Source organism: Octopus bimaculoides, chromosome 9, assembly GCF_046866305.1.
Source record: "Octopus bimaculoides isolate indiv1 chromosome 9, ASM4686630v1, whole genome shotgun sequence".
In the NCBI taxonomy this organism is placed as follows: Eukaryota; Metazoa; Mollusca; class Cephalopoda; order Octopoda; family Octopodidae; genus Octopus; species Octopus bimaculoides.
Window position 1 is genome coordinate 41,289,085 of NC_142936.1, and position 13,975 is coordinate 41,303,059.

The window sequence follows — 13,975 nt, forward strand, 5'->3', positions numbered from 1 at the left end:
GACTGTCAGTGTGACACTCTGCACTGGGCATCACTCTTGTGTGTAGAACGTCTTTCAGGTCCCGCTGGCACACAAGCACATAGTCAAGTAGATGCCAATGTCTGGACTGAGGTTGCCTCCAAGTTGTTTTCAGACAGTCTTTCTGTTGGAAGGTTGTGTTGGTAATAGCAAGTTGGTGCTCTGTGCAGAACTCGAGCAGGGGGCGCCCGTTGTCGTCACAGCTACGAATGCCGTGTCTTCCAAGGACTCCTTTCCAAACCTCAGAGTCCCTCCCAACTCTTGCATTGAAGTCGCCAACGATCAGGACCTTGTCGTTTGCAGGAATGTTGTTCAGAAGTCTGCGCAGATCAGAATAGAAGCTGTCTTTGTCTGCAGGATCTGCCAGCAGAGTTGGAGCATAAACACTGAAGAGCGTGAGATGTTGTTTACTCTCTAGTAGTAGGCATCTGGATATGAAGTGGTCCGAGTGGCACGTGGGTAATGTTTCCAGTTTGGAGGTGATGAAATTCCTCACCATGAGTCCTACACCCGCCAGGCGTCTTCCAGATGATGGTTTCCCGGACCAGAAGAGGGTGTAGCCAGCGCTGCGTTCTTTGAGGCTGCCCTGGTCAGCGAAGCGGACCTCGCTGAGAGCTGCTATGTCAATGTTGAGGCGGAAGAGTTCATGAGCTATGAGAACCGAACGACGTTCTGGGCGGCTGCTTTCAGCCTTGTCAAGCATAGTCCTGACATTCCAGCGGGCAACTTTCAAGTCCTGCTTACTTTTCTTCGGTTTAGTTTCTGTGTTTGTTCGACCGCTCAGAAGATGCCCGATGACCGCAGCTAGCCAACTGAGTATATAGGAGACGAGCTTTGTTTAGGCTAACTTTTTCTACCGCCACTCTCAATGTGGAGCAAGTAGTGCTCTCCTTAAATAGAGCTGCCCGGTCACACAGGATGCTGCCGAGAGGTGTCGTCGCCTCCGGGTTGTCAACCCGGTGACCAAAGTCCTCAGCCGCCTACATGTAGGATTGAGACTACAGCTTCGAGTGACATCTTCCACCTGCCGCTTTCGCCCCTTTCTCAACGCTGCAGGGCTTCTGGGATGATTGATCACAGAACGTGGACGTGTCCTTTGGCCTGCGCTGGGGAGTTTTAAAGTGAAGTGCAGTGTGTGCAAACTGGCCCTACCCTTTACGCACGAGGTTCATCTGCTATGGCCTAGCGAGATGGGACGGTGACAGCGAGATCCTCGGGCCGTAGGCTTGAAGTCGGAGTTACTTTCTCATAGGCGGGTTGCCGACCATGGCTGACGAGCCTCTCCTGCCAATGCCATCCAAACCATGATGAAAGAGGGATCCATGGTTTTCAGAAGGCGTATACTACCCGGTTGCCTAGGCCGAAGTAGGGGGTCAACTTAGGATACTCCGCCCGGAGCCTTTGACTAAAAAGTCTGTCCACAAACCAGTGGAGCGAGATCAGGGAGTCGCACCCATTGGGAGACGATGACCAGTAGACTAGTTCATACGCCTTTGCTTGGTCGTTTACCAGACCGGGGTCGCAATGATCCCGAAATTTCATTTGAGCCGTTGACCAAATGGTTTTTCCGCCCCTTCTGGAAAACAATGCCTCGGGTGAGATAAGGGGCAGTGACAATACAATATGCACATTTCACACACACACACACACACACACACACACACACACACACATATATATATATATATATATGATTATGTTGAGCTAATCATACTAGGAAGTAGAGAGAGGTACAAAACATATGAGATATGTTATCTATTTGATTTGCAACCAAATAAAATTGTAAGTTTATCTTACAGAGGAAACGGAGAACAGAAGGCAAAATAAAAAATATAGAAAAAGGAGAAAAAACCTATGAGATTTACTGTTTCGATTGTTAGCAAATCATAAGAAAAACACAGAGCCTTTGTTAGATTAGAATATAACAGAACAGTGCTTTCTTTTTTGTTTCTAAGACTTATGGGAGAGAAAAAGTAAACAGAGCATCTGTTCTATTGAAGATAGCCCGTGTCAAACAATAGACCAAAAACAAAACAGAAAAATCGATAGCATAATATAATGTGTAATGCGATAATAATAATAAGGAGGAGGAGGAGGAGGAGAATCCTTTCTATTATAGGCACAAAGTCTAAAATTTTTGGAGAGGGGGATAGTCGATTACATCAACCTCAGTACTCAACTGGTACTTATTTTATCGACCCCGAAAAGAAGAAAGGCAAAGTCGATCTCGGCGGAATTTCAACATAAGGACGTAAGGAGACAATGCTATGCATTTTGCCCGGCGTGCTAACGATTCTCCAGTCTTTGTAGTAATATAAACGAGTCTTTATAGTAATAATTAATTACAAGTAGGACCCGTGGAAATTTCACAGAATGGCAAAAAATTAAGAGGACCTATTTAACAAAGAAAGGATGATTTGCATTTTTATAGCATTCATAGTTTAGCTTTCATTAAATATTCTTGACGTTCGTCTACATGTATTTCCTCACGTCTCCGTCGGTGTTGACTTTTTCTCTTTTTATTATATCTTCTCGCTGTAAGGCGGCGAGCTGACAGAATTGTTAGCACGCCGGGCGAATTGCTTAGCGGTATAACGACTCCGTGAATTTTGACTATTACTTATTATTTGAGTGCGTCTGTACAATAAGTGCAAGTTTCCATTGATTGTTTTTGTGTGTTCTTGTTATAACTATTGAGTGATAGTCTTCGTTCGAAAACTATCGTGTGTTTCCCCTACGGGGGAAACATTAATTTCTGGTAAGATGCCGAATAGTGTGTCTTCGTCTGGCGAAGAGGCGTCAACCGAGAGAAAAAATATAGAAAATTTATTGTTTGGAGAAGTTTCGGTTTCTTCAGAAGAGGAGTTTCCAAATCTATCAAATTGTACCGTTACAAGGAGGAACATAAATGTGAAAAGCATACAAACGGAAGAAAAACAAAAAAGAAGTTTTGCGTCGGCGGCTGGAGGTGGAACCCGGCAGCTGTCGACAAACAAAAGCGACATATTAAAATATAAAGACATGTTAAAAATGGAAAACGGTGTTGTCAAAGTTCAACCACCGGAAGAATTTTTATTAACAGAAAAAAAAACAATTATTTTTAAAGTTTACTGCAAAAAAGACCGGAAGATCGAGCGAGTGAGCGAAGAAAGAATTGAACAATGTCTAAAGCCCATTTGGCAGGACATGACCTATCTAGCAAGAGGAAAAAAATTTGGTACCATTGAGGTACACTTAAAAAACATTGAAACTGCACAAGTGCACTCTGTAAAATCCTTGGAAACCGAGGAAATAATTTTAATACCGATTTACATGGGGATGAGGACATCCAATGTAAAAATGACAAAGGTCCCACCTCAAGTTGACCCAATGTGGTTGATGGCGGCGGTCCTGACTTACGGTGTTTGTTTTGTAAAATTCTATGAGTCTTATTTGAGACTTCAAACACGTCATAGTTGTTGTATTTCTCGGAAAGGTTATCTATTTTTTTTGCAGTCTTAATTAATTGAATGTCTCTCATTAGTTCAGTATACTTCAAGCTATCGTCACCGAAAAACGATATTGGATAGGCCACACGGTCCACTTATTAATTCAAGGAGAACAGGCTGTAATTAAACAGCTTCCAGAAAAAATAGAAGTTGGGGAGGAGTTGTTCCTCAACGTTTTTGTCGAGTGTCGAAAGCCCCGGTGTTTTTTGTGCGGCACATTAGGCCACATTCGAAGGAACTGCATGGAAAATGAGGAAGACGAGGAAGAGGAGAAAGAAGAAAAAGAGGAAGAAGAAGAAAAGGAAGAAAAAGACGAGAAGAAAACAACAAACAAAAGAAAAATACAATCAGCAGCTCAACCGAGAGTGGCGACTACTACAGAACAACGACCAAAAAAGACTGCAAGAAGAGAAAAAGAGGAGAAAGGCATAATAGCCGTATACAGTAAAGATACTGAACTAATGAGAGACATTCAATTAATTAAGACTGCAAAAAAAAATAAGATAACCTTTCCGAGAAATACAACAACTATGACGTGTATGAAGTCTCAAATAAGACACATAGAATTTTACAAAACAAACACCGTAAGTCATTATCATCTATGAGACTGGACTTTAATAAGTCTATATTTAATGGACTACCAGCCCCGATAACGCGAGAAAAAGAAAAGGTGGAGACCCCACCTCCACCTGATAATTCTGTAATGAAACGGGATTTTAACAAACCTATTTCCAAAGACCTGCCACCTCCGACCCTGTATCATGAAAAGGTGGAGAGTCCCTCTCTACCGGACAAGCCCTGATTAACAGGTAAGAAATGTCTGTTCACATTGGTTGTTTAAATGTTCGTGGCCTGTTGTCTAGCTGGAAGCAAGGACGCTTCTTAAATGACATCAGGTCAAGAAAATTGGATGTGATTGTTGCCACGGAAACCCGAGTAAAGGGACCAAGAGATATGTCCCCCCTCCTGAACGGCTACGAGAAATACGTTTCTCCGAGTCGGGCGAGAGGTGGAGGTGGGGTGTTGGTCCTACTAAAAAGAAACCGGGTAACCGAGAAAAAGTTGTTTTTTTCTGATCCAGAAGGCAGGCTGGTCGTTCTTGCCCTGACATTCAGTTGTGGCAAGATAATGAGGCTAGCTGCTATTTATGCACCCAATATTATGGGCCCGCAAAGTGAATATTTTTGTGACATGGGCAAGTTCCTGGCCACGTCGCATTCGCTAGTATTGTTAGAAGACTTTAACACAATATGTGAGGCACACACAGATTGTGTTGACTCGAACACAAACAGAAAATGTAACCCAGGCTTACGGGATCTGCTAAGTCACTTTCAGCTAGCAGACCCATATAGGTTGGAACACCGAAACACTCCACAGTGGACGTGGTCAAATAGTGACGGGTCTACCAGAACATATCTAGATAGGATTTTAATTAGAGAAACAGATAAGTCTATAGCTAAGTGTCCACAATTTTTTCTAGTCAGCTACAGTGACCACAAGATGGTTACCTGTAAACTGACAATAGATAAGTTAGATAGTCAGGGATCTGGCTACTGGAAACTCAATACGTCCCTTGAGGAATACAGAAAGCGGATCAAGATGTTAATACAGAGGGCATTGACAGGTACCATCATTAATAACAAATGGTGGTACGCCCTAAAAAGAGCCATCAAATATGAGTCTATTAGGTTTAGCATAAGTTTAGCTAAGAAGGGACGTAGAATAGGAAATGGTATAGTTAAGGAACTAGAAGAAGCCTGGAGCACTGGCAATGCGGACCAAGTGAAGGTGAAAAGACTGGAGTTAAACCAGCATCTTGAAGCCAAAGACATGGGAAGTATTGCCAGAGCTAAGTTACGTGCGATGGGAAGTGAAGGAATCAAGGCCGCTGGATGGGCCCGAGTGGTGGAAGCTCGGCAAGGAAATAATTCCACGATACAGTCTTTGACGAACCATAATGGCGTCTTGATAAACGAACCCGAGAAAATGTGTGAGGCTTTTCGGGAGTACTTCGCCCAGCTGTTCGGGGGTGACGGCGGTCCTGATGGTGGGAGAGCCCTCGAGGACTTTCTTGCCGGTCTGCCGTGTCTCTCGGGGTCGGATACGGAGTCTTGCGAAGGGCCAATCACGTCTGGGGAGGTGAAGGAGGCTTTGACCGACTGCAAAGCGGGTAGGTCACCGGGACTTGATGGTCTTCCGTATGAGCTGTATAAATGTATGCCAGACTTGTTCGGGCATCTGCTGGCTGACGTTTACGCGAACTGGCAACAGAATGGGTTTATCCCCAGATCTGTGCACCGGGGAGTAGTGACGTTGGTCAGAAAGGACCCGGACAAGGGGGACGTTATAGAGAACTTCAGGCCCATCACTGTGTTAAACGCAGAAGTGAAGATTTTGGCCAAGGTCTTAGCAAAAAGGTTGGCGCGTGTCGCGGATGGTATAGTCGGGGAGGCACAGACATGTGCCATCCCAGGCAGAACGATTCAGGATATCCTCCATCTTACCCGCTATACCATAGAGAGGGTTGGTAATAAATCTGGCAAAGGTGGGGCACTGGTACATTTGGACCAGTTTAAAGCTTTTGATAGGGTTGACCATCGATACCTGGCGACTTTGCTTGCGCGGTTCGGCTTGGGCCTTGGCTTCCTCAGGTGGTTTATTGCTCTAACCGATTTTGTATGTGGTAGCTCTCGAGCCACTACTGCGGAGGTTGAGTGGCATTCCGAGAGAACCAGGTCTAGAGGAGTTTGTTACGGCTTACGCGGATGATATCACTATCAGCGTAACCTCAGTAGCACGCCTACGTGAAGTGGGTAAGACTATTGAGGCTTACGAGGAGGTGGAAGGAGCAAAGATTAACCGGGAAAAGTCGGTCGGCTTACAACTCGGCACCTGGGTTGGCAAGTCGATGCCTTCAGACAGCGCTGTTGGGCGCTGGACGGAGGGACCGGTTAAGTTGCTGGGAGTCTGGTTTGGACCAGGCCTCCAGATAGAGAAGAACTGGACAGAGGTATTGAGCAGGGTGGTTGCGGTAGTCAAGACCTGGTCTTGGCGGTGGCTATCCTTGAAAGGGAGGGCGGAGGTGGCCAATGTGTTTATCGCATCGGTCATTACCGACCGCCTAACCGTCGTGCCATGTCCGGATTCGTGGTTGATCAGGTTGGAGAGATAGCTCTTTCGCTTTTTTGTGGAAGTGCAGGTCGCCACTTGTGAAACGCTGTCTGCTGTCAAAAGCCTTTAAAGGGAGGTTTAGGGATGCCTTGGTTAATGATGCGCAGGCATGCGTTGAGATTGAGGCATCTCTGGATTCTCCTGGATAGTGAACAGGTGGGGTCTCCGCTGGCCAGACAAATGTTCCCCGAGTTCAAAAGTTTTTGCGAACAGGAAGTCTGGTGTTCTCGTATACCGAGGTCGAGTGAATGGCATAAAGAGTGTCGTAAGGCCCTCTTGCTTTTCCGGCGCTCTGGCAACGCCAGCGGTGGGGGTTCCACACGGATTTTATATAATGGGTTGGTAGAGTCTGAATGCGACGTTGGCCTGGGGGCGACTCTAGGTCTCGGGTTTATTCAACTGGACAGCCTGTTTCACCGTACATTCGGGTTGAGAACGTTGGATAACTTCCAAAAGTCCTTAACCTGGCAATGCTACAGAGGTGCCTTGCCCGTTTGGGATAAGCTTGCAAGACACGGTAAGCGTCAGTCGCCGACCTGTCCAAGATGCGGGGGAGACAGGGAAACCGTCCCTCACGCTATTGTTCAGTGTCCGGAGATATCTGAAATGTGGGCTTATGCTGAACACCTGTTGTCCGGCGAAGGAAGAGTACAGCTGTCGACTGAGTCAATTTTTATAATTGACCCACCGGGAGTTTTAACAAACGAAGGTAAGAATTGTTTTCTCACGGTTGTAGCAATAGCGAAAGAGGCAGTATGGAAGACGAGGATAAAAGGAATTAAGACAGGCAACTTTATCTCGGGCCACAATTTACGTTCATTTTTTTACTTTTCATTTGAAAAGGGAAGTGTGGCTGGAGAGGAGATGTCTGTCGGAGTGTATGTTCCAAAAGAGATGGAAGAATGTTGCACGAGTGTTGTGCGTGCAAGGAACCGTGTGAATAGTCAGAAAAAAAAGGAAAAAAAAAAAAAGGTACCAGCGAGAGATCGGGGCTTGTGGGGTCGGAGCGTGGCCTGATCATCGCTTCATTTGTGTTGTCTAAAGTTCTGTTAATATCATTCGATTTTTCTATTTTATATAATTTTTAAAATCATGTTTTATGTAAACCATTCGCATTACTGATCCCAATCAGTTGTTTTGTACCATTCTATGTTTGGCCCCCTGTGGGCAATAAAGAAATTGGTATTTCGTCTGCCGTTATGCTCTGAGTTCAAATTCCACCGAGGTCAACTTTGCCTTTCCTCCTTTCGGGGTCTTTTCTTGGTCCAGAACTACAGTTCAGTTAGGGAGACGAGCTGTGGAAAGGCCCGTTTGACAAACAATGACCACACCTGTTTAGGCAGAACATCTGGAGATGCCGCTGCCTCAGCGGCTTGTCTGCGCATCATTAACCACGCATGCCGAGCCTTTCGCGTAGAGGGCAGCAGATGCACCAACTTGGCGAGACGCGAACAGGGGCAAGGCACGACGATCAAGCAGTAGTAAATAAATGTGATGTACGAATTCGCCACCTCCGCCCGACCTTTCAGTGATAACTTCCTCGCAGCCCATTTATGGGTGAGATTGTCTACGCTGTCTTAATTCATCACCTCGTCTTAATTCTTATCCACTTAGAGGTTTGGTCTGAAACAAACCCCAAGCAATTTTACCAGTTCGTCCGTTCAGCGCCCAACGACGCTGCTGGATGGTATGGACTTGCCTCTCCAGGTTCCGACTTGCAAGCCCACCGACTTTTCCGGTTAATTTTAAGTTTTGCTCCCGTCAACTTTTCCTATTTCTCTAATAATGTGCCGACCACTTCGATTTCTGAGGTGTCTGACACCATCACGGTGTCCGGATAAACTGACACAGCCCTTCTGCGTCCCGGTTCAAGCGGGATGCCCTGCAACGGCTCCAGCGTCTGCAGTAAAAGCTAAAGAGTTAATACGTACATACGGGAGGAGAGAGGGCGCCCTTGACAGACTGATCGGGAGATCTGAAACGGTTCAGAGAAGTGACCATTAACTTTGAAGACCGAGCAGATGCCGCTGTGCATTGCAGCGATGCAACTACTGAAGACGGGGCCGAAGCCAGCCGCTTTGAGGTTAGCCTCCGAGTACCGATAGCTGACACTATCAAATGCTTTCGATTGATCTAAGTTGACCAACACCCCACACTTTCTATGATGTATCGCATGAGGTGGAAGTTGTCGTGTATGTACCTGGTCGGGATTGCACAGGTTTGCGCCTTCCCAACCAAATCCTCGACGACAGACGCCAACCTCTTCATTAACACTTTGGCCAAACTTCTCAGCTCTGTGTTAAGCAGAGTTATGGGCTTGAAGTTATCTAATGCTTCCGTCATTCCCTATCAGTGTCACTACACCCCGGCTCACAAAACTGGGAATACTCCCGTTCTGCTGCCAGTTGCAGTAGGGCGTTTCGAAGAGATCGGAGAACAAGTCTGGCATATTTACGTAAAGCTCATGGGACAGATCATTTAAACCAGGTGGCTTGCGCTTCGAGCAGCCGACAAGGGCATCCTGAATTTCGGCTAAAGTCATCTGCCTTTCACAGTGCTCAGCGGTGGCCGTCGAGAGACGCGGCAAGCCTACGATATAGCGACTGAAGTCCGCCACTACCTCCGCTCTGCCATTCTCCCAGAACAACCGATCAAAGTGCTGGCGAAAGGCCTCACACATCTGCCTGTAATCGCTCAGCTCGTGTCCGTCTCGGTCCGTCAAAGACCGAATTGTGGTTTTTGTTACCACGCTGGGCCTCCGCCACGGGGGCCCATCGAATAGCTTTGATCCCCTCGTTTCTTAGAGCACGCGCCTTTGCTTTGCTCTGACAATGCAGCCTTCATATTTTGAATTGGTCTAATGCCATTCTCGCTGCTAGCACGTCGGTTGCAATGCCACTAAAAATAGCTACGTCTAATTTAGCTACTAACCACTTCTCTCTTCTAGTTTTTCTAACGCTACCTTTTTGTTAAACCCTATCGATATTACTTTAATATCTCTTTTGAGAGCCTGTGTTAACGACCTCCCCTGTCAACTTCTGCTTAACTAAATTGCTGACCCTGTAAACCGGAAACGACATATTCAAATTCAAGTCCCCGGGCTCTAACCTATTACAGACTTATGATCTGAATAGGCGACCGTTTTAAAAAGTGGTTATCATTCACTATTACTTTCTATGTTCCTAGTGAAAATTCCATCTATATACGATCTAGATGACATCAAGCAGGTGGTCCAGGTACACACTGGCGCATTATGGAAATCTCATCGGTACCTGTCAGACAGTTGGAACTGGCTGATTAGGTGCTTGAGGCTTTTGCATCCCATGGTCTTATCAGCTACTCCCACACAACCCCAGCGTTATTCTAAGATACCGTTCTAGTCCCATACTAATAGTAAAGGGCGAGACGTACTTAGAAAAGCTTCCAGACGCCTTACGAAATCCGGCCGTTTGGCTCCGGTAGGGGCGTAGACGGCCACTAGTCTAAATCACCACATTCACTATTGCTCACATCCAGGACCACCAACTTCCCGTTCGGGTCCAGGAAAATAAACCTTACCTCAAGATCCAGATCTTTCTTAAACAGCACAGCTACTCCACATCCCATTTCAGGCTGACTAACAGATGCAAAAATCTGACAGTCGTCGAAAATGGGGGCCAGTGCCTGTGTATTGGAAATTCTGGTCTCAATGACAGCTATTACAACTAGTTCTAAAGACTTGAAGTCGTTGAGTAGGTGCCCTTGTTTCCAGGGTGACCTCAGGCCTCGAACATTTCAAATTGCTGCTCTTAATATGGTCATATTGGCAAGCTAAAAAGAGAAGGAAAAGATATACTTACCTTCCGGTGTCTTGTGGAGGTTGGATGGTTCGACTTCCATAATTGATGGGGTTTTGGAGGAACCCCTTTAAGAATCTTGATGTGGGTCTCACGTTCGCGGTTTCCACGTCCTCATGAAAGCTCTCTCGAATTTTTGTGAAGGAATCGAGCAACATTCGCACCACAAGCAAATCTTGTACGCGAAATGTATCCATCTGATTTTTACAAGACATCGGGGAGTAAGTAAATCTTTCCATTTTCTCTTTAGCTTGCCAACATGGCCATATTAAGAGTAGGAACTGACTGTAGTGGTGATGACCTTGTTGTTTCCGTTGTGTCTGTGTTCGCTGTGACCGTGGTATCTGCAGTTTTAGATGTTTGTGGAAGTGTTTGTTCTTGTGCCTGTTTAGGTTGTCTGCGTTTGCAGGATTCTGGTGATAGTGATGGTGTTGGTTGTGTTGTTGTTGGTATTATTAGGGAGATGTTTGCGTGGGTGGTGTTTATATTTTTTATTGTGGGTGTCGTTATGCATTTGTGTAGTTTTTCTTTTGTGCTTTCTTTTCTGCTTTTCGGGGTCTTTTGGTTTTCTTTCCTCTTTACTACTGGAAGATGAGGTGTCTGTAGGTTTGTTCTATTCTAATCAGTTTCCATGCCTGGAGCAACATTTCATCTTTATTTGTGAAGGCCACTATGAAGTGTTGCTTCCTTTTCGCGGATCCTTTCAATTTGACGGCCAGATTTTATTATTTTTTAAAACTAAGCACTTTGAAACTTCAGATACTGGTAGAATGTGTCACATAGAACAGGACTAAACTCTGAACGTTTTTGACAAAATTTTGTATTTTAGAAGTTATTTCGTGTTGAAGTTGTCGTATTTAGATAATTTCAACCAATCAATGACGTGTATTCAGCTGAAGAAAATTACTTCTGCTGTTTGCGAACAACTTCCGGGTCCACTCCCCTAATAAAACCCTTCTTTAATGACCAGAGGTGTTTTCATAGCAACATAGGTTTGCTGTATCAGGGTTGATTTGAGGCTAAATAACAACAAAATTATTACTGAGACAGACCAACGACGAAACCTATATGTGGTTACATGACCTGCTAGAATAAGTAGCCAAACTTTTTTTATATACAATATAGAAAATCCTCTATCCTGTGATATACACGTAGAGTCCATTATGTATGGGAAGAAAGACGGAATGGTCACAGTTGGGACGTCTTTGATCATATCTATTCAATCAGATCCAACTCGGGACTAAACAACAAGTGACGAAGGAAAGGATACGAGGCAACGAGAGAGCGTTTACCTGGTCGCTCGAGTTGCTAGAAAGAGCAACCAAATCTTCCTGACAAAAAGAAAAATGAAATTTCAGTCTTCAAGAAAAAAATTAATGCAATTTATATTATTTATTAATGTTCGCTTAGGAATTCATTACTTCTAGAAAAGAATAAGACAAAATGGTCATGGCTGGAACGCCTTTTTTCACAGCTCCATTATAATTAGAGATATCCTGTGGTTCAAACAATATTCTTCCCTGAATGATGAGGCGGCTAAAGTTGAAGAAAAGTTGAAAGAATAAACGATAGCAAGTATCCATATTCCAAATATTGGGATTCTCTTGACTAGCGTAATTTATTCAGCTTTTCGTATGAAATAAATAGAAAATGTTATGGGAACTCGGTACATATTATGGCTCATATCCAGTATTGTACGAAAGTAGTTTCACGGATCTTGTAAATCTAAGTCACAGTTTGGCTACTTTTTCTAGTAGGTCATGCAAGCACATGCAGGCTCCGTCGTTGGTCTGTTTCTAATAATTTTGTTGCTATTTAGCCTCAAATCAACCCTGATGCAGCAAACCTATGTTGCTATAAAAACATCTCTGCTTATTAAAGATGGGTTTTGTTACGGGAGTGGACCCGGAAGTTGTTGTTCGTAAACAGCAGCAATAATTTTCTTCAGCTAAATACACGTCATTGATTGGTTAAAATTACCCAAATACGACAACTTTAACACGAAATAACTTCTAAATTACAAAATTTTGTCAAAAACGTTAAGAGTAAGTCCTGTTCTATGTGAGACATTCTACCGGTATCCGAAGTTTTATGGTGTTTAGTTTTAAAAAAATTAATTAAAAATATCTATTTTCGCTACTGCTACAGCGAACGTGTTTTTGCAGTGCTAACGATTCATCAAACTCGGTGCTGCTGAGAAGGAGAAGGAGAAGAAGAAGAAGAAGAAGAAGAAGAAGAAGAAGAAGAAGAAGAAGAAGAAGAAGAAGAAGAAGAAGAAGAAGAAGAAGAAGAAGAAGAAGAAGAAGAAGAAGAAGAAGAAGAAAAAAAGAAAAAGAAAAAAAAAGAAGAAGAAGAAGGAGGAAGAGGAGGAGGAAGAGGAGGAGGAAGAGGAGGAGGAAGAGGAGGAGGAAGAGGAGGAGGAGGTTGAGATATTTTATGAGATAATAACATTCCTTAGAATTTCGAAAGCAGAAACAGAAATTTAAATCTAGGGAAATTTAAATCTAAAAGTGCTTCATGAGTCGAGTAATTAGGTGGGAGATATTGTAGCGAAATATTTTGTGTGGAGCCCTTACACACACACACACACACACACACACACACACACACACACACACACACACACACACGTCTTATTTAAAATTGATTGCTATGATCAATGGTCTCTCTGACCGGCCATAATAATGCATGCTTCTTTTTCGGATATATAAACTGCTGCCCATATATATATATATATATATATATATATATATATATATATATATATAAGTACATCTACATATCGTCGTGGCACTCCGTCGCTTACAACGACGAGTGTTCCAGTTAACCCGATTAACAGACTGCTCGTGAAATTATCATGCAAGTGGCTAAGCACTCCACAGACACGTGTACCCTTAACGTAGTTCTCGGGAAGATTCAACGTGACACAGAGTGTTACAAGGCTGGCCCTTTGAAATACAGGTACAACAGAAACAGGAAGAACGAGTGAGAGAAAGTTGTGGTGAAAGCGTACATCAGGGTTCGCTACCACCCCCTGCCAGAGCGTCGTGGAGCTTTAAGTGTTTTCGCTCAATAGACACTCACAACGCCCGGTCTGGGAATCGAACCCACGATCCTACGACCGCGAGTCCCCTGTCCTAACCACTGGACCATTGCGCCTCCACACATCTATATATATATATATATATATATATATATATATTAATGAGTATAGTTCTAAATCTGTAGATGCTATATATGTGGTTGGTTTTAACAATAATAATAATAATAATAATAATAATAATAATGGAGATGATAATGATGACGATGATAATAATTACTAAAGAGCATGGACATGTGACAACGAGCTGCCGCAAGGATAAATGAAATCTGAAACCATCACGAAGCAGGAATTAAGAATCCGTAAAAAACAATGAAAGCAACGTATCTTTACGTAAGCCATATAAGGAAAGTAAAGGATTA

General features: G+C 44.0%; 1 protein-coding gene across 1 annotated transcript in view; it reads right to left on the bottom strand.

The window, feature by feature from the left end:
- Nucleotides 1-10,728, bottom strand: part of LOC149134065 (protein CFDP2-like) — a 13,868-nt gene extending 3,140 nt beyond the window's left edge. The window contains exons 1-2 of the mRNA XM_089358183.1: nucleotides 10,517-10,728; nucleotides 1-830 (exon numbers count right to left, since the gene is read on the bottom strand). The exon at nucleotides 1-830 is cut by the window's left edge and continues 296 nt beyond it. Of these exons, the coding sequence (XP_089214309.1) occupies nucleotides 1-830; nucleotides 10,517-10,728 (1,042 nt within the window). The remainder of the gene's footprint in view (nucleotides 831-10,516) is intronic.
- Between the last annotated feature and the right edge of the window lie 3,247 nt (nucleotides 10,729-13,975).